General features: G+C 38.9%; 1 protein-coding gene across 2 annotated transcripts in view; it reads left to right on the top strand.

Annotated features, from left to right (window-relative positions):
• Positions 1 to 21,928, top strand: part of LOC140188243 (death-inducer obliterator 1-like) — a 105,397-nt gene that overhangs the window by 13,936 nt on the left and 69,533 nt on the right. The window contains exons 2-4 of one of the 2 annotated variants that reach the window (XM_072244339.1): positions 12,734 to 12,980; positions 13,539 to 13,691; positions 18,405 to 19,200. In XM_072244339.1, the coding sequence (XP_072100440.1) occupies positions 12,761 to 12,980; positions 13,539 to 13,691; positions 18,405 to 19,200 (1,169 nt within the window). In that variant the 5' untranslated portion in view covers positions 12,734 to 12,760. The remainder of the gene's footprint in view (positions 1 to 12,733; positions 12,981 to 13,538; positions 13,692 to 18,404; positions 19,201 to 21,928) is intronic. The other variant, XM_072244347.1, reaches the window with a different exon arrangement.

Here is a 21,928-nt window from a genome sequence, read left to right as displayed (position 1 = left end):
CGTTTAACAAGTTACTACATTGCAGTACTAGGTAATTGACTCCTTCCCCTGATCTGAAACATTTTAGTCAAACGGAACTCAAGAACAGCTTGGTTTTTATTTGAGATATTTGGGTAGCTGCAAAATAACTTTATGGAAGTGTTCAACATTTCAAAGCTTTTGGGCTTTGGCAACCTTGCCCAAAGTGTTGATGTCAATAGTAGATTAGACCAAAGAAATGAAGAGCATGGGAGGGAAGTAGTGCTGAAAAATGCAGAGAGGATGGCAGAACAATAAATTTTGTGGCAAGATTAGAAATAACCATAACTTTTTTGGAAGATGAGTTTGTTCAAGCTGAAGTTTGAAATTAGAGTTGAGAGAGTATGGATAAAGAAGCAGGTGGGTCTTTAAGATTGTTTCATTCTTCAGAGCCCAAGAGTAAAGAAAAACAAAATGATTGTTATTCTGGATCCGCAGCGTTAAAAACTACAGTAAGCTCAAAAAAACATAAAAATGCAATAAATATAAGTACACAAGATAGTTTGTGTAGATATATTGTATGTACATAAAGTGATGGAAAGATGCAGGAGTATCTGACAGGAAATGCTAAAGTAGTGGTAGTAGGGTGGTTTAATGGGTGGAGGTATTGGCTTGGGGGAAGTAACTGTTTTGGAGTTTGGTGATGTTGGTGTGGATACTGCGTAGCCTCCTCCCTGCTGAGAGTGGAACACATTGTCTATCAACTGGATTGGTGGGATCCTTCGTGATCCAAAAGATGCTCAATTGCAGAGAAGCTATTGCTAGCCAGAAAATCTACCCATGATGTCAATTCCTCTTATTGGGTGAGTGAAATTTTGCTGTGAATGCCATGAATTTTGGCTTGTCAGAATATTAATGTTTGATGCAGTTACAAAATTAGGAAGACTTTAAACCTGGGATTGTGGATAATTGAACAAAGCAAAACAGAAATAGGTCCTTAAGCCCAATGGTCCAAAGAATACACATACAGTAGTCTCTTTTGCTTGCATTTGGCCCATATTCCTCTAAACCTTTCCTATCCATGTACCTATCCAAGTTCAAAGGCTAAGTTATTATCAAAGTGTACAAGTCTGAAATTCCTCCCTGGATAGCCATGAAACCAGGTAAGAAAAGAACTACAGCACGATCGTCAACCCCCAAATCCCCTCCCCCTGCAAAAAAAAGCCAAAAATGGAACAGGCACATCAAAAGATGATTGTATTCTACAATTATGCTCATTTCCTTATTATAGATTTGAACACGATCTAAACACTATATGAAGTGATGGTGGCAGAGATGTTTCAAACAGACATCATCTAAGAACACAGTACCCCACTTGGAGTACTGTGCTCAATTCTGGTTGCCTCACTACAGGAAGGACATGGGAACTATAGAAAGGGTGCAGAGGAGATTTACAAGGATGTTGCCTGGATTGAGGAGCATGCCTTATGAGAATAGATTGAGTGAACTCAGCCTTTTCTCCTTGGAGCGACGGAGGATGAGAGGTGACCTGATAGAAGTGTACAAGATAATGAGGTGCATTGATCGTGTGGATAGTCGGGCTTTTTCCTTGGGCTGAATTGGCCAGCATGAAAGAGCATAGCTTGGAAGTAGGTACAGAGGAGGTGTCAGGGGTAAGATTTTTTTGTGCAGAGAGTGGTGAGTGCGTTGAGTGGGCTGCTGGCGGCGGTGGAGGCAGAAACAATAGGGTCTTTTAAGAGACTCCTGGATAGGTACATGGAGCTTAGGAAAATAGAGGGCTGTGGATAAGCCTAGGTAGTTCTAAGGTAAGGACATGTTTGGCACAGCCTTGTGGTCTGAAGGGCCTGTATTGTGCTGTAGGTTTTCTATGTTTCTAACATTTTTGTGCTAGTTTTTTTTTTACAAAGCCAACTGTTCAAATCAGAAATGGGAATCTTCTGGTGCAAAAGGATGAATACTTTATATCTCAATGTCAGATAATATTGTACATTTGAATTCCCATATGTAGGTATTAACAAGTGTTAACCATTAGTCAGAAAAGCATTCATAGATATTATATAATTGTATCCTTGAGAGGACTAATGAAAAATCAATTTACAAAGGTCTATATCATGTTATGTTCTAAAATATAGAACATATCTTTAGAGAGGGAACAAAGCCTCCTGGCATGAGTAGGCACAGAAAGGCTAGAATACATCCTGACTGAGAATAATAGTTTAATTTTACTTTGGTTAATTTAAGATTTAAAGAGTTTAAAGAAACCTATCCTGATGCAGTGATCGAGAGTTGTCTGGGTGGCATTCAGATAAGATTCATCCTGTTTTATATGAATAAGGCATAACTGGTCAGTTTTCCAGATTCATAAAAGTTGCTGGTGAACGCAGCGGGCCAGGCAGCATCTCTAGGAAGAGGTACAGTCGACGTTTTGGGCCGAGACGTCAACTGTACCTCTTCCTAGAAATGCTGCCTGGCCTGCTGCGTTCACCAGCAACTTTTATGTATGTTGCTTGAAATACCAGCATCTGCAGATTTCCTCGTGTTTGAGTTTTCCAGATTATTGTTTTTTAGATGTTGTGTTATAACTGCATGAGAATTATTTATCCAGATGCACCTTTTAGTCCTGAGTGTGCATATTCTGTACAATAGCTGTATTGTTATCTGATTCCATAGTCTTTACGGTATCTAATGTTCTTAGCCATTAAGAGTCATGGAGCCCTACAGCACATTTAAAAAAAAAGATCTTTCATCACACCATGATGACCGTCCTGTACCCACCCACACTAATCCCATTTGCCACCCTTTGATCTGTAGTCGTCTTGTGGTTCAGATGCTCATCTAGATACTTTTTAAGTGTTAGGCTATCTACCTCCTCAGGTAATGCATTCCAGATTGCAGCCACCCTCGTGCTTTTTATTTAAAAACCATCTAACTGTCTTACTCCTCTTTGATTTTAGAAGTCATTAAGGGAAAGCGTTTCTCACGACTCACCTTATTTCTGCCCCTCAGTGTTTGTATCCCTTCAATTAACTCACTTCCCAGTCTCCTCAATTGCAAGTAAAACAAATCCAGCCTCTCGTTAATTGAAATTGTCCATCTAAGGCAACATCTGAGCTTTTGTCCTAAAGTACAGCAGCCAGGACTTCACACAGTGCTTCAGCTGTGGGTTTTGTTGAATCAGATTTGTTGTAAACTGGCTTCTCTGGTGGGTGGGTATCTTTGAGATAGATCAGCTATTTGTCACTTGGGCTGAACATCTGCTTCAGCCCTTTCTTCAGCAGTCATATGTTGGACCATAGTATTGTTGAAGATGGAGGTCTCCATGGAGCTAACTACCTCTCCTTTTGTTAATTATTCAGTTATCTATTATCTTTCATAACTAGATGAGGGACCTGTAGATCTTCAGTCTGATCTATTCGTTGTGAGATAGCATGGCATTTTTTTTTTTTGGTGCGTATATATTGCAGCTTCACTAACTTGGAGCCTCATCATTTAAGAATGCTTAGTGCTGCTCTTGGCATGTCCTTTTGCAGGCCTTACTGAACCAGGATGTGCTTTGCTGAAAAAACAATAGTGTAAAGCTACCTTCAATGGAATTATAACTGAACTAAGTTAGCATGTGAACAACTTCTTTAATTTTTAGTGTACCAAGGGGGAATTGAGATTAGTGTTTTTTTTCCTCATCCTTTTATAAGCTGCACTTTCAAAATTAAAAACATTTTGTCAAACAAACATTTGTGAAAAAAGCCTTTTGATTGTCTGAAAAATATGAAAATTCTATTTTATAATGATGGGTTAATTCAAGTTATGGATGGATGTACTTAAGTGAGGACATCTATCTTGCTTACCTTACACTGCCCAATTTTCGTATCATTCCAAACCTGATAGCCGTTAGTGTGGTTCTTGCTCTTCTCACAGATACTGGTTAACTTGTATATCCAGCCCCTCTACCTGCCTGATGTCACAACACCTGTTTGTGGATTTGCCAAGTCCAAAATTGATTGAAGGACACATTATTGCCTTGTCAGATCGTATTTATTGCTGTAGTATTTGCTTTGTAGTTCAATGTCCTGGTCCAAAGTTTATTACCACTGACTATTTTCCTCATTTTGTTTTCATTTGCGTGAGAACTTAAATTATGTGCATTTCTTATCCACACACCAGTCCACATTTTGAGTCAGCAACCCTTCCTCAGCTGTTCTGAGCAAGTCCCTGACCCAAAGTCTTAACAGCTGTTCCTTGTCTGACCAAATTCTTAAAAACACTTGCTTTTGTTCCAGCATCTGCACTTTTGCTTCCCATGACATTTATAGAATGGATTTGTAATTAGTGATTCGTTGTAGTCTAGATAAGTGGCACTTAAACATAATAATAGTGTTGGCCTGATAGTGGTTTTCCTGTGTTCAGGATTGATAGTGTTGTCAAACAGTGCTGATTTCCAGGTTCATTGGAGGGAAATTGGAGTATTGTACCTCGGGGGCGGGGGGTGGGGGGAGAGACACGACACATACAAAACAATCAAATGCAAATGTAAAGTAGAAAAATATTACAATAAAAGTAGAAGGTACTAGAAATGGAAGAATCATTCAGATTCTTATCAACACAGTAGGTTTGAGGAGTGCAGAGGCACAGATATAGCATATACAGAAAGTCCCCGGGTTATGAACGAGTTCCGTTCCTAAGTCCATCTTTAAGTTGGATTTGTACGCAAGTCAGAACAGGTACATCTGGTATTATTTAGCGTCAGTTAGTCAAACGTTTGTCTTAGTATATAATATATATTTTACCTTTCTATGCATATAAAACATTTAAGAAATGTATGTATTTCAATAATTAAACCACTGTGTTACTTAGTACTAATTGTACCTTTCATCAGGGCAGGGCCTTTTGCATGCTCCAATATTCTCACTTTATCCTTTAAAATTGTTCCGATCGTTGACCGATTGTAGCCTAACGCTTTTCCAATGACCGATGGAGTGTCACCTCTTTCTGATCACTTTATTTTCATTGGTGATCGTTTTCTGTCAACGGAACAGAAACATTGCGGATTCAGCAGCAGCCGCGGGCGGCGGGTCCTGAGCCCCCCCGGGTCCTAAAGTTTACCCGCACTGAAACAGGTTAAATGGGACAAGTGGGAGTGGTGCTGACTGGAAAAGGGGGGTCAGGGTGAATCTTGCTAAGAAAATTTTAAGCTAAATACAAAGTTACACACTCAACACAGTGTTAACAGACTTAAAATGGTGGATGGCGTTCTCCTTCCTCGAACTGTCAAATTTTTAATATAATAGGCTTTATGGCAGGTCGTTCGTAAGTCAGACGTTCGTAACTCGGGGACACCCTGTAATTACAAAAGGATTGAATAAAGTGACAGCAGACAGAAGAGAAAATGGCAAATGAATGAATGAACGAGGCAAAAGGAAATGTTAATTGGATAAGAAAGGGAAAAAGATGAAAATACTATTAACAGTTGAAGTCTGGAAAATATATTCAATGGCTACGATTGATGTTGAATTCTAGGTTTGGAAGTTTGTAACATGCATAATTGAAGGACAAATTGCTGTTTAAGCTCCACTGAACTTCATTGGAGAAGTGCTACAGGTGGCAGAGAATTAAAATGATAAAGGGAAATCTGGGATCAGATTTGGACTGAATGGAGGTGATCCACAAAACAGCTTTACAATCTGAATCTGATCTTTCCAGTGTAAGGGCGGGATGTCATGGAGGCCTGAAATAGAAGCTTTCATGCTAGAGATGGTTGACGGGGTGGGTGTTCCATTGAATGTGTAGGATCCTTCCATTCAGATACGATTTTTTTTAAAAAGCTGTGTAGTTCATGGTAGGTATAGCACATATTTTCAGTTTACTTATATTGTGAGATCTTCCTTACCATTTTGTCACAGAATCAGTTCAGTTTTTAACGTTTAATTTTAGTCTGCTCATGGGATGTGGGCATTGGCTTTTACTGCTCACCTCTATTTGACTCTAAACTCAGGAGGCACAAAACTACAGACATGAAAGTCAATTGGATTTGGTTCATCTAGTGCATGGGTTCCCAAGCTTTTTTTTTAAAAATGCCATAGACTGCTACCATTAACCGAGGGGTCCATGAACCCCAGGTTGGAAACCCCCTGATCTAGAGAGCCCAATTACTGTTATTAGACTCTCTAGAAAACAACGTGTAACCCTGAAGGAGAATTGTTGGTACAGGTCGACCTTCACTAATCCGACTACCTGTAATCCGGTTCCTTCGATAATCCAGCACTGATTATGCTTAATGTGATCCTTTTGTAATTCGGCATTTTCACTAATCCGCCACTCCTCAAGTCCCAGTGGTGCCGGATTAGTGAAGGTTGACCCGTAATTAATTTTCCAAATAATTCTTGTCTATATTATCTGTTGCTAACAATGGGATGTCTCTCTTTAAAGAGTATGCCATTGGAAACCTAGGCCAGCTAGATGCATGGTAGTATAATTGACTTTTTAATTAATACATGCCTTGTAATTTCTAGGATGTGTAATGGATTCTGGTTAATCAGGGCAGCTGCTTATTTGGGACAACTTTTAAAGAACAAAACCAAATCAAGAAAATGTGGATATATACTTTGTTTATTTGGGACAAGAGACCTGCCAAACAGGTTGTCACTAGCGTCAGTCACACACACTTGGGTGAATGTTAAACACCATACTTAAACCTGGTTTATACTTCTGCGTTAATTGGACGCCGTAACCTACGCAAGTGGCCTACGCGCGTTGTGAGCATTTATACTTGTGCGTTGGTGTGTCTGCGTCGATCGGCAGTTCATGCATGTCACACATGCGCAATCACCTGCCCGCGCAGGGCTTCATGGTCATGGTAGTCCTGGGGTAAGCAAGACGCGAGCGTCTTTTTTCATGGGAAATGTGTCCTCCATAATTTCGGAGGTCTGTAAAGCTTTTTGGAAAGCATTGTAGCTAGAGTTCCTTCCCTGCCCTTCAGTTGCCCAATGGGAAGCTATTGCAGCATAGGATGACATGCGGTGCTACCAAGAGGACCAATCACAGTTGTTGCGTTCTGCGTTGCGACGCGTGGTTACATTTTGGGAGAGGTGCAAGTTGCAGCAACGCAAGCTCTCGCGTTGGGTTCCGCGTCGGCTTTGCGGCGACGCAGACCTTATGGCGACGAGTTGACGCAGAAGTATAAACCAGGCTTTAGAGTGAACAGTTTTTAAATAGCATCAGTTGCGTGTGTTTGTGGTCAGAAACCAGTGATTTTTGTCACTGATAGTTGACAAGAAATGAGCAGTAAGGCAATTTAGAGCTGTTTTGATCATTGTGGTTTCAAGCATTGGGGCTTGGAGATGTCAGAAACAGCTGGGAATGAAAATAAAATGATTTCACTACTTCAGCCAGTTAGGAAGAACAAAGAATTTGAAGTTATCAACAATCCTCTTGAATGTTACCTTTGGCCCTCACTGAACACTCAACTTTCACCTGTGGCTTGAAGTAGCTGTTTGCATGCAGCACTGTCCATGTGCACAGCTTTGACAGGTGGGCCAAACCAGGTGAGGGTAGCTGACAGGTCACATATGTTGGTGGGATTCAATGGCCAGCAAGACGGTTCTGCTATGTTCCTTGGGAGACAAAAGGGTGTGATGCAGTCATGGTCATCCACTGCAACCAGGGAAGGCTCCATGAACAGGAGAAAATCTGCAGATGCTGGCGAACCAAAGCAACACACACAAGATGTTGGAGAAACTTGGCAAGCCAGGCAGCATCTGTGGAAAAGAGTAAATCAAGTGATGTTTCAGGCTGAGACCCTTCTTCAGGGCTAGAAAATAGTGAGTAAGAAAGGAGCAATTCTGATGTTATCAAGGTTGGCAGCAGAGATTATGGTCTGGGGACATGTGACTGCTGACATTGGAGATGGCGGGTTCCGCAGTCTGCAGATTGGTGAACTTCTGATCCTTGCTGGACGTGAGAAGAGTGAAGAACCAGCAAGTGAAAGCATGGATCTGGTAGAGGATAAAGTATTGGTCAGGTCTATTGCAGGTGGCGGAGAGAGAATCCCGGATTTGTGGCAGCGACTCAGGATACTTGGGTAACTCCTCATGGCAGAAAGTGTGATGTGTGGAATGCAGTGTGAGAAGTAGACAATTGAATGTGACTATCCGGGGCTCTTAGTTGGTCCAAATTGAGAAGCTTGGAAATGGATCTGGAAGTCATTTGGCAAAAGATGGCAGTGAAGACAAGTTCCCAAAATGATATATGAGTGCAGTACATATAAATGTACACTTGAGTATTTATTCTTATAATCTGGAATTCCTGGAATCACTAGCATTTCTGTTAACCTATCATTTCACTGTTTCTGAAAAGCTTCCTATAATGTGTTTTCTACTTTATTAATCATTGATCTCTCTATATGAATTAAACAATTTATTTTAGTATATTTAGTTCTCTTGAGCAGGAGTCAATTCAGTGTTTTAACACTCCTAATTTACTTGCTGTCCTGTTAAAGATTTGAGGCACCTACACATCTGTTCTGAACTGAAAGAGAATACTTATTTCCCAACAACCTCCTCCGATGTGTACAGCTCCCTCAACTCCCAAAAACTTGAATAAAGATTTTGAATTGGATTTTGTTTGCATTTAATTACTAATAAGATAACTTGATAGCTGGAAGCAATTGGGAAATAGTTTTGAGCAACCTATGAATTGAGAAGAAATTAAATACTTAAAATATGTAAATGTGATGGCATTGTGTTAGATGAATTAATCCTCTAAAGTGGCAGTGAAGTTTGATGTTATGTTGAAAGATGGTTTTACTCTTAAAAGGGGAAAAACTTAGTCATTACATTTTTTTGGAAATCGTAGGAATTGCTAAATTCTTGGATTTTGGTATCTTACATGTTTCTGAATTCACTTTAGCAGGTACACAAGAATTTCTTTGTGAGATCAGAGTCAGGTAACAATGGTAGATTGCTTATGCTAATTAGCAGTAGCAAATCAATTGGGGTTTTACTATGGTCATTTGGTTTTATAGTAATTTCTAGCTACTTTTTTGTTTTCAGGGTGTTATTAATGTGTCAGTTCTATGTCTGAATTTTCCAATTCGGTAATTTTCTACTTGAGTAAACTCGAGTGAACAGATCAAAGGAGAAGTTGGTGTATGAAAAATCAAGGTATTTGTGGTACAGGAAGAGGCTATTTGATCTATTTCGATCCTAATTAAGAATGAACTATTTAGATTAATCCCACTTTTCCTGTTTTTGTTATAGTCACCTGGACCGCACCATATTAACTACTCTTCCAAGTATTTTAAATGTGAGCTTCCCTTTACAGAAAGGAAGATGCTGTAGGGAGCTTTAGTTCGAATATTAGATGTACCTTATTTTTGTACATTTGCTTTTATTCTTTATTTCATTAGGAGAATTTGGATCAAAAAGTGACCTAAAGCAGTTTAATGTGAGAACAATACCAAATTAAAATGAAAATTCTTATATATTACATTTAATATTATTGTTAGAATTGTGTAAATTAAAATTTAATATATTTCCTTCCCAACTCACTGTGTTTATACATGGCGAGAACCCAAGATAAAGGGCAGAATTGGGCCATTTGGCCCATCAAGTCTGCTCTGCCATTTCATTGTGGTTGATCCAATTTTCCTCTCAGTCCCATTCTCTTGCCTTCTCCTCGTATCCCTTCATGTCCTGACCAATCAAAAATCTATCAACCTCTGCCTTAAATATATATAAAGATTTTGCCTCCACAGCTGCAAAAGAATTCCACAGATTCATCACTCTGACTAAAGAAATTTCTCCTCTTCTCTGTTCTAAAAGGACGAACCTCTGTTCTGAGGCTATGTCTTTCTCCCCCACCAGAGGAAACATCCTTTCCAGATCCGCTCAATCAAGGCCTTTCACTGTTAATGATCGGTTTCAAAGTAACAAGCTTCCAGTCAGCATTTTGAAAATGAGCGCAAATTTGGGAAAAATAATCGTGGATTTCCTGTTTCTGGATATTGGTGAGGTTTAGTATTCAGGTAAAGTGAAAGAAAAAATTGAAAGGACAGGTAGAATACTTGAGTTATATGATTTAGCAGATGTAGGAGATGGGCAGCATTAAGGATATTATGTCCAATGGTTTGCAGTGTGCACGAGTTTAAGATTTACTGCAGAAAATAATTTCTGCAACTTTGTATTCTGGGTCCAGGAGGGAGGAATGCCTTGTATACAAGGTGTGAGAAAGTCAGTGTTTATTGTGCACCCCAAGTTGCTCTTTGAACTGCAAAGCCTGCAAGGCCATTTCATTATGTGGTTAGATTGAAATACATTGACCAGACAAGAAAAGAAAGTCTTTTGGGTAATGCAGTAAGCTATTAGTGAGCATGATGACTTTCGTTGCTACTTTTACTGCACATTTTTATTCCACATTTATTAAACTGAATTTAAATTGTGCATCTTATTTGTTAAAACTTTGAATTGCTTATTGAGTAGTGTAACAACTAAGCTCTCTATTTCTAGAGCATGACCTAACCCCCGCCTGGCACCCAGCCTGCAGTTGGATGCTGCGAACAATTTGCTGCAGGAATTCGGTGGTTGACTAGCATCTTCTGTGGGGAGGTTGGGAGGAATAGCGGATATTTCTGGTCGAAACCATGAATCATAACTGACAAATGCCACTCAACCTTTTGAGTTCCTCCAGCAGATTAATTGTTTCTCTGGATTCCAGCAACTGAAATCTGTTGCATCTAGATTAGGATGCTGCTTGTCTTTTGCCACGTGACTGTTAGTGGTTGGGCTTTCTATGGCTATGCTGGTGTGATGAGTTCCATTGCTTGAGTCGAATGCTTTGGCAGTTCTTTAAGTACAGTTTTGCAGGTAATTTCCTGGTACTGAAGTATACTGTTTCTATATTACCCACCATTTTAGCAATAATGAACAATGAGTTTGTTCTATTTTTCATCTTAGCAGTAGAACTCTGAACTTTACATGCACCAATTTGCCTCTAGAGCAGGAATTTTAGGAATTTTGCTTGGTAATTGCATGTATCATTTTATTATATTGTAATTGCAGTCAGCAATCTCTCTCTTTTGCCCTGTTAGATGAGTGGCATAACATTGGAAGTGAATGAGTGGACGCAGTTACGCCCACTAAATGCTCTGGTGCAATGCTGATAGCTTCCAATTTGTACTCTGGATCCTGTCTGCTTTTTAAGATTCCTCAGCACTTTCATTAATGGATTTTAAATTTTCTTTTGGTTTAATTAGCTCTTTTACATCAGAGCTACTTTTGGATGTGTTTCACAGTGAACAAGAAATGTGATTATGATCACATTCTTCAGTTGTTTGTGAATAGAGTTGGCCATTCTCAGTATGGTTGATGAGCCATGCTTTGAATCTGCAATCCATGTGTTGAAGTGATTGGGGAAAAGTTATTCTGCTTTACCGCAGTTCCATCAGAAATGGATAAAAGGGTTAGTCATTTGACTTTTTGTCTGTGCCATAGTGTCTTGCACCAACTAAAAATATCATGATTGATGTTTTTAGTGGTCTAACTTCCTGTACTAATCCAAATCACTTAATTTTCTTGATATCTGGAAAAACTAATCTGTCTTGAATATTCTCAGCAACTGAGCCTCTACAACCATCTTGGCTGATACGCAATCTGTAGAATTCCAGATTCACTATTGCTCTGGCTTCAAGGAGTTCTTATTTCTATCTAGTTAGTTAGATCTTTATTGATACAGACCACAAGATTTAGATGTTGCGGTCAAGAAAACTTTTTCCTTCATCCATCCTGTCATACTCCAATGAAGCAGTCTCAATGAGTGTCACAAAGTTTTAGCAACCCAGGTTCAAATCTTGCAATTCCGTGCTGGTTCTGTGGACGTTGCAAGTTTTTCTTGTCACCAAGTGAATTTTTCTTGCTACAGTTTCCTCCATCCCAAAGACATTTTGGTTAGGTATTTGACTGTTGAAAGTTGTACCTAATGTAGGTGGGTGGTAGGGGAATTGAGGTGGAGTTGATAGGCATGTGACAGACATTGTGAGGTTACAGAGAAATAAGTCAGTGTGATTAATGGAGTTCTGTCAGCTGGTATAAACTCAATGGGCTGAATGACTGCTTCGTTTTTATGCAAATGACATTGGCTAATTGGCTTCAGAATGTACAGCAAAATTAAATATCTGGTGTGGTTGGGACTTTGTCAAACTAGCAGATATTGCAGACTATTGGATGCTGCTACTTTCTATCAATATTCCAAAATATCTTTTAATTCAATTTTTTAAGTATCTTACACAGTATTATATATTTCATAATGAATCCAGTGAGTTTACAGGGAGTATGGGGACAGGGTCCAGCGGGTCAAATGAGAGCATGGTAAACATAACCTAGGGAACCTGGAAGTAAACTGTCAGCTTTCCAAATAGTTAGATACAAGTTTATCGGAGTTCAACTGTATATGCCCTGTCTGCTCAATTTCCTCCCTTCTTTGGAAAATTATTTACTGTTCCACAGTGTTGTTTGTAGAACCTTGTGAATTAAGTGGTGCTCTGGTACATAGGTTGACTGCATTTGAAAATGCTTTATTTGTGCTTTGAAATCGTAGATTGTGAAAGGTGCACTGTAAATCCAAGTTTTTATTTTAGATGAGTATTGTATTGCTAATTGAGTAACTTTTTAAAGCAGTATAATTAGATTTTTGTATTTGTAAGTATTCTTGTAACTTATTTGCAGTAAGCGTGTGATGTGTTTATAGTCCCTCTTCTTTATTACAGCAGGAAGATCACAATGTGGATCTATTTATGGACAACCAAGAAATAGTAGGTCCACTCTTGTCAAAGTATCAGCTAAATCTTTCTAGAGAAAGCCGTTTTGCCAACAAGACGGATTCACTTCAGTCTACCGATTCTGCAACAAACATGTTAAGTGATAAAGATCCTTTGCTGCCATCATCCAGTGCACCATTCCAGTTGGAGCTTCAGGCAGATGGTAGTGAGCAGTGCGAGATGGATCCAACTGAAGGTACTCTACCCTTTTATTGTATGTGCAATAACTCTTCCTATCCACTTAGGAAGTTGGCACTGAATATTAACTAATATTTTGTGCAGTCATTTGTGGTTTTTGTTATAAAAGAGCATTCTTTCAGTTTCTAAGGAAAAGGTTTGACTGTAGGAAATTTCAGTTCTTATCTTACTGATGTACACAATTTTGTAGCCGGCTTGATCAGACATCTTTGTGCCCCAGTATCTCTTTACTACAGCTCAAGAACTAAGCCATAAGCTAACTTTCATTTGAGTCTAATACCACTTTGTTTTGAATCTGGCCATATTAAATTAATCATGATGATTTCTGCCCGTGTTGAACAAAACAATTATAGGCCATGAGGAGCACTCCGCTACAGGAAAATAAAGTTTTCCCCACTGAAACTTGTACATCAGGTTTGATTAATAGAACAAAAGGATATATAAGGTGTAGATGAAATGGCCCGTGGGCAGATTAAGACATAAGTAACAGTTCCTTATGCAAAAATTAATTCCAGTTCATTTAAAAGAGAGCTGATTGAAGTATTACTAATTGCAGCCTTAAGTTTGGGTGCCACAGGAGATGTCATCACTTCAGTTGAAGATGATGAACGTGGAGGGTCTAATCTTCGGGAGTCTTCACAGAATAGCAGCAATTCTGAGCCCAGTCCAGTTCAACCAAACAGGAAGTCCCCTCGTCTCCACACACCAGGTTAGTGATTGCAGGAGGATTTGAATTAAAGACCATACTTATTTGGGTTTGAATTTAGTTGGGAATGTATTTTGAGGATGTAGATCTAGAAACTTGTTCTTGTGACAGCTTAAATCAACTCTGTATTGTCTTATGCCATCGTGATATTCAGATTCACGTAGCGTAAGAAATCTAGTAGGTAAATCTGTTGGGTCCATTTACGAACGTTTGTACATTTGCTCTACCGTTTAACACGGTAATTGTACTTTATTCCCATTTTCTGTAATCGCCTTTGTTTTTGCTAATCAGTCTATCTTGATTATACATGACTAAGGATCTTTTGGGGTAGATTTTGAAGATTAATTTTCAATGAAGGCAACTCTGTTGTATAACTTTTGAAGATTAACTATCAGTTTCAATTCATAAGTAAAAACATCCCCTTTGTCACGCCTCCAAAAGATTTTATTTCAATAAGATCAGAGGTCCACAACCTTCTTTGCACTGCGGACCTGTTTAATATTGACAATATTCTTGTGGGGGGGGGGGGTTGCAGTGTTCAAGTAGGGTTAAACTCCCCTCAGCATGTCTTTTAAAGTTAGGGTTACCAACTTTCTCACTCCCAAATGAGGGACAAAAGTAGCAGTCAAATACAGGACACTTGTGTTTACCCTGAGAAAGACTACCATGACCATGAAGCCTTGCGTGGGCACCTATGTGCGCATGCGTGTACGTGCCGATTTTTTTTTTCCCCCCCTACAAATCGGTTTTGGTTTAATCTTCCCGATTCTGTTAAGTGAAACTACACTGTACATACATTATTTCTACTTTATATAGGCCATGTATTATATCATTACTGCTTTTACTATATGTTAGTGTTATTTTAGGTTTTATGTGTTATTTGGTATGATTTGGTAGGGTACTTCTTGGGTCTGGGAATGCTCAAAAATTTTTCCCATATAAATTAATGGTAATTGCTTCTTCGCTTTACGCCATTTCCGCTTACGAACGGTTTCATAGGAACGTCCTATACTTTAGCAGGGGAAATACGGGATAAGCGCAGTCCCGTATGGGACAAACTAATTTAGCCCAATATACAGGATGTCCCGGCAAATACGGGACAGTTGGCAACCCTGTGTTCAAGTTCAACAGTGTGTGACAGGGAATGAGGAAAGGTGCAGCTGATTCATAACATTTCCTCGCAGCCCAGTAGCATATACTTTGCGGCCCGGTGGTTGGGGACCACCGAATAAGGTTATATCTCTCACTAATTGTAGCGAGTAGAGGTCTTGTCTATTGTTTCCCCTTTCAGTGCAGTCCTGTGCTGGAAATTGTTTAGTGAAGCTTGGTTTGCTGCTTTTTGCTGTATCTTGGTCCATGTGGCAATCTTGTAGCTTGAATAACTATCCTCCAATAACACCACCAGTTTTCAAGCTGATCATTCTTGTATTCACACCCAAGTCATCAATATAGATATTAATAGCTTTTTATTTTCTGGCCTATTCTCATCAAGCTGTCTGTGTTATACTTGGTCTCCCCATCTATATTGTAAACCTGATACCCAAACACTGATTCAGGTTCTGTTTCAGCCTTTCGATGCATTGCTAATCATTCTTTACATTTTACTTTGCACGAAGTCTCAAAAAAGAAGGAACTGATCATGATTAAAGAGGCAAAATAGAAGTCAAAAGACAGGATAAGTTAAGATCACACTAATTACAAGCTGTTGGTGCATGTATCTTGATACATGTGACAAAAATAAATCAATACGGATACTGATTCTGCATACATTTTATTCGAAGTGTTTCAGAAGAAAATTTATACAGTTCTAAATGGTTCACATTTAACAGAACGTTACGTGAATATTAAATTTACTGCCTCAGGTCATCTGAATACTTTATGGTTGCTGAAATACCCTGATTTGATGTGTTGTAATACACTGATGAGAATTTAGCCAGTCTCACAGATAGCCTTAATATAATAAATAGCAGAGTGATCTTGATGGGCCTAATGACCTAATTCTCTCTTTTATGTCTTGTGGTCTAATGAGCAATTGTTTAATTTGAGAGATCATTTTGGCCAGGGCACTAACAGAACTTCCCTGTTCTCTTGAATAATTACATAGGATTCATTTTATGCCCAAATTGATTTTAGCTGCTGAGGCTTCAGTTGATAACTTCAATGGCAAAAGAACGTTTCCAGTGTAATACTCCAGTGTAATACTGAAATGCGGGTGTGGATTAGTTTTGGAGAATTCGACTTGGTGAGAGGTACTGAACCAGAGTTGATACTGAAATTTTATCTTTATGCATAGCAGGATTGAAAGTTAACTTGATGAATTGATCATTTTAATTTTATAAATCATATGTTCTATGATGTCAGTCATTTAGTTATTCTGCAGTGTACTTAAGTTTTAATATTTCATTAAAACATCAAGCCTTTCAAATTCCTGTTCACCAAACTTGTGTGCCCATTAACAATCCCATCAGTGGCCCTTTGACCAGCGTATCATGGTGAAGCTGGAAGAGCTGACAGAAACCCATACATAGTGGAGAATGTGCAAACTCCATTCATTATCTTCAAATTTATGCTTAAACTAGTCACTGGAGTTTTGTGGCAGTAGCACTATTACAATATTGTACCTGCCCAAGTCACTCGTGCCAAATTTGTTCTGCTTTTGATCTTAAACTTTAACATGCTCTCTGGTTAGCACCATTTGTGTGTTCTGTCATCTTTTGGGGTTGATCTTCTGCTCCAGATCTCTTGATTTTAATATTGTAACTTTATTCTCCCTTTCTACACCATAGTACTTCTAGAAGGGTTGTTTTTGCCTGTTTTCATATCTTCATAGTGTTAAGCACTTAAAGCAAATAAAAATTACTATTCCAAAAAAAAAAACTAATCTAAGTTTAACTGTCTTGTATTGCTTGGTACTATCTTGGTGAAACTGTAATGTTAAGCTGATGTGCAGCTGGTATATTTATTGCTCCTCTATTTTTTAATTGACCAAATTCTTGCTTCCAATGTTCAATCTGTCCTACACCTATAATTATTCTTTCACTTCATTATTTCGAAGAATCGGAATCATTTATCACTCACTGAATGCTGTTAAAGGAGTACAGAGGCCAAATATGTTTGATTTGACTATTTTCTGATTGTAGATTTATAAGAATGACCATAATTGAATGTTTATGCCAGTTTTGTACTTTAACATACATTAAGAATTAAACATTGAAGTATAAAATCTACATCCTCCTTTCTTCCTTATCTGGTATTATCCTCTCTATTTTCCCTCAATCCATAACAAACTGGCAGGAGGAGGTATATTATGTTAAATTAGTTTTCTGATAGGATTGTTTTATTTAAGATGTATGATAATTCACACTATTCACATTAAGTTGGTAAATGATCTTGATTTGTTAATTTTTAATAAACAATTATACTCCTTCGAGTCCTCTTTTAGCGAGCCAATGCACCATGCTTCTTGGAGAGATTTTTCTCCTCCCTCTGGTAATCGCTGGTTTAATCTTTATCCTGATTTAGATACCACATGTTAAAATTTTCTCTTACTAGGATTACATTCCGTACAAAACGTAACTTTCTTCCTATTTATCTATATTTGAGAATATTGAATTAGAGACATGGTTTCTAAGGTTTCAAAGGTACATTTAATGTCAGAGAAATGTATGCAATATACATCTGAAATGCTTTTTCTTTGTAAGAAAAATAAACATAATGGTGAGATCATTATATTGTTGAGCTAGTAACAGTGACCACATTTGTAAAATTGACCACAAAGAAAACCCTGTTCACAAAGGTCCAAAAGAAAATAAAATCTTGCATTCTTAGTTCTAGGCTCTGTGACTTAGGTTTCACATGATTGTTGTTGATTCTTAGCTACTTATCAGTCAGTTATTCTGGAAACCGGGGTTGGGCCATGAATTTTATCCTTGGAAATGTCCAGAATTAAGTTTTAAAATTACTTCAGAGATGTTGTAAGGAAAAGTTCCCTGGTCACAGTGTGTCATTTTGTGATCTGCACATTTCCTTACTGTTCCATTGTCATGTAATTAAGTTAATCTAGCATTTTAACTCTGTTTGTTCAGGGAGGATAAATAAGCAGGTAAAGATGCAAGTATGGGAGTGATGTGTGTGTGCGCTCATGTGATGGATGTTTGTGAATGAAATTATAGCTACCATTGTGAAGGGAGGAAGGAAAAAGCAGATGCATGAAAATAAATATACAATGCAAGAGAAGAATATCAAAAGTGCAAAAAGCAATAAAATGCAAGAGCCAAGTATGGAGTGTTTAAAAGAGTAATAAGATAATGATAGTAATGGCTATACGAGAAATTTGTGATTTCTCACCTTTTAGTTCTTAGAATCCGAGTATTATCCTGCTATATATTTGTACTCCAGTAAAGCCAATATATATTCCCCCTAAAGTATGATATCCAGGAGAGTTCATAAACCCCCCTGAAATTACTTAATTTACCAAGGCAATGTTCTTCAAAAACACTCGTTGATCCTCGTGGATAATCAACCACAAGTCTCCTGAATGCATTTTGTAAGTCTGGCCTTCTGCAGACACTCCTGTCTGCCACATTATCTATCCTAGTTGAAACCCAGGATCATTTTTCATTTTGATGTTTGGATTTTTGCATGTATAGTTTGATTAGGAAAGCGGAAGTTGTTTTTGCTATAATGTTTCCTATATTTTGTGTTTGTTTCTATTAGCCATTGAGGAAAGTAAAGAGGACGAAAACAAAGATAACCCTCCAAAAATTATTCACCCAACCAGTAAAGAATTTAAAAAGACTTGGGGATTCCGGCAGACAACTATCGCAAAGCGAGAAAATGCTGTTGATGCGGAGAACTCTGATACTACCCCAAGTGAGAACTCTGAACAGTTAACACCTTCACTCCGAAGGAGCAGGCGACAGACTCAGCGGTCTGCTCGAGTTCAAGAATTTATTTCAGCAGCTCAGAAGCGTTATCGCCGAATGACAGACCTTGAAGGCGGTGAATTAACATCTATTGCAACGTCTGAGGCAGGAGCAGGTTCTGATGGAAGCGCAGAAACCGAAGAAAAAGGCATCGGCTCACTGGAACTAGGTTCTAGTAATGCTGAAGCAACTAATGAAGAGGTCAACTCTGACGAAGATAACAGCACCAACAGTGACAGTGATGAACTTACTTTAAAGGAACTCCAGAACCAGTTGAGAAAGCGGCGTTGTCAGGAACAGTCTGATTCGCCGCAGAATACTCAGAAAGACCAGGAAAAAAGTACAGAAGCAACTAAAGTCAGAAAAGAATCAAAGTCATTTGGGACTGCCAAAGCTAAGAAGCAAATAATTATTCCTGCAAAGAAAAGTGCTAAAAGTGGCACTGTTCCAAAGGAAAAAGAATCTGTTTCTCAATCTGGGGCTAAGTCAGAGATTGAAGATGATGAAAGCTCAGTTACTCAGTCAGACAGTGGCTACAATGATCCTGATAAACTGTATTGCATATGTCGTCAGCCACACAGCAACAGGTAAGTGGCCAGGCTTCAGGAAACCCAAGTTTTAGTCTTTTCTGAAACAGCCTAGTTTATTAATTGTGCTAATTCTTCTATGTCATATGATCTTATTATTAAATAATTCTTATACAATTAACAGAATGGCAGACAGAGCTTCTAGAAGCTATCAATGCTTTCAGATTTGTAAGCTTACATTTCAGTGGGGCATAGCCCTCTATTTTTCTAAGCTCCATGTACCTTTCTTAAGAGTCTCTTAAAAGACCCTGTTGTAATGCTTCTTCCGCCGTTGCTGGCAGTGCATTCCACGCACCCACCACTCTGTGTGGAAAAACTTATCCTGACATCATTCTGTACCTACTTCCAAGCACCTTAAAACTATGCCTCTCATGTTAGCCATTTCAGCACTGGGGGGAAAAAGCCTCTGGCTATCCACACAATCAGTGCCTCTCATCATCTTATACATCTCTATCAGGTCACCTCTCATCCTCTGTCACTCCAAGGAGAAAAGGTCGAGTTCACTCAACCTGTTCTAACAAGGCACACTCTCCAACTCAGGCAACATCCTTGTAAATCTCTACTCTCTCTATGGTACCCACATCCTTCCTGTAGTGAGGTGACCAGAACTGAAGACAGTACTCCAAGTGGGGTCTGACCAAGGTCTTGTATAGCTGTAACATTACTTCAGGCTCTTGAACTCAGTCCCACGGTTGATGAGCTAACACACCATACGCCGCCTTAACAATACTGTCAACCTTCGCAGCAGCAGCATTCATTGTTACAAAGCTATTTGTAACTTTCATCCAAAGGTTTTTTGTAATATATGATACCTCCTTAAAGCCCAGATTGTGCAAGAAGATAGTAAGTAGATGATCCTAACTGCACATGCGAAAGGTTGGCTAATGGAAAAGAGGTAACTGTTCAGTTTGTTGTGACAGCGAAGGTGTGATAGAGGGGTTGTGGAGTGCTTCCAAGAGGTGGAAACATTGGGTAGGAAGCCCTTGAATCCAGGTACGGCAAAAACCTACATGAAGCTTTGCATGTTTTTATAGTGTCTTGTACTCTGGATTGCGTCAAAGGAGATATGATTGTTGTAATGAAGGAAAGCTAAATAGATCAGCACCGAACAAGGCTATTTGGCTGCTTAATTCTGTTCTAGCTTTTGAAAGGAAATTGTTGAAGTTGTGTTTGACTTTGAAAGCAGGATGAGTAGCAAGACACGAAATACAAGGAAAATGGGGCAGCTTCCTTGATTGGCATAAGGTGATATTGGGAGGACATAAGAAAGAATTGGCCATCTGCCTCTTTAAGCCTGCTGTGGCTCACTTCTACTTGTGCCCTATTTTCCTGCATTATCCCCATATCTAGCAGTTTCTTTAATCTTTGGAAATAAGGAATTTCTTTAGCTGGAGGGTGGTGAATCTATGGAATTTATTGCCACAGAGTGTTGTGGAGGAAAAGTCATTTGGTGTATTTAAAGTGTAGGTTGCTAGGATCTTGATTAGTAAAGGTGTTAAAGGTTATAGGGAGAAGGTAAGAGAATGAGGTTCTGAGGGGTAATAAATCAGACATGATGGAATAGCAGAACAGATTCAGTGGGATGAATGGCTTAATTCAGCTCCTCTGTTTTGTGGTCTAAGTCCATCAGTTACTGTTTTGAGTGAAACTTGTTACTGATTCTTCTGGGGCCATGAATTCCAAAAATTTGTTAACTCTTTAAAGCCCCAAATGGCTTCCCCATCACTCAGACGAGTTCCATGTCCTTCAGCCAGGGAAACATGCATCCTCTGGTAAACCTTTTATGAGATAACCTCTTATTCTTTTAAACGCGAGAGAAAATAGATCCATTCAATCCATCTTGGTACTCAAACCTTTTACTGTATATACAAAAGGTATATACTTGTATATAACAAGTAGATACAAAAGGTGAGCTGTAACTGTTTATCTTGCTTAGTATTGACTTGGGTGATGAGAATGCTGACATACCAATAAGATAGAATCAGCAGTGCACTAGACCATTTGGCCTATCTAGTCCATACTGGCCTAGTCCTATCTACACACACCTGGACCATATCTCTCCAAACTCTTCTAATCGATGTACAGTTGCAAGAAAAAAATTGTAAACCCTTTGTAGTTACCTGGTTTACTGCATTAATTACTCAGTGGTCTGATCTTCATCTTTTCAAAATTTTTAACATTGCATCCAGCATTTCTCCGGTTAGTGGACAATTTCCTTCCACGCCTCTCTGACATAGTGGGGAACCACGTGCGAGGCAAGTTACAGCAGTGGTTTGCCATTGCCTTCTGCCGGGTGAGTTTCTAAAGAGATCACCAGCTCTTAACCCAGCATGGTTGGAAAGTGTGCAGGGGAGCCGGCTGGATTCTAACTCGGGACCTTTCATCCTGAAGTGCGGCGCGGAAGGTCCCGAGTTTGAATCCAGCCAGTTGTCATAATAATAGACAAACACAATCTGCCTAAGCTAATAACACAAGCAATTGTACTTGTCTTTATTGAACACATTGTTTTAATCATTCACAGTCCTGGCTGGAAAAAGTATGTGAACCCTTGAATTTAATAACTTTAGCAGCAATAACCTCCACCAAACATTTCCTGTAGCTGTTGATTGGTCTTACATGATGAAGAGGTGTAATTTTAGGCCATTCCTCCATACAAAACTCTTTTAGTTTACCAATATTTCTGGGATACCTTGAACGGTCCTCTTCAGGTCATGCTGCAGCATCTCAA

The sequence above is a fragment of the Mobula birostris genome, chromosome 2, assembly GCF_030028105.1.
Source record: "Mobula birostris isolate sMobBir1 chromosome 2, sMobBir1.hap1, whole genome shotgun sequence".
Classification (NCBI taxonomy): Eukaryota; Metazoa; Chordata; class Chondrichthyes; order Myliobatiformes; family Myliobatidae; genus Mobula; species Mobula birostris.
This window is presented reverse-complemented; position numbering and strand designations above follow the sequence as displayed.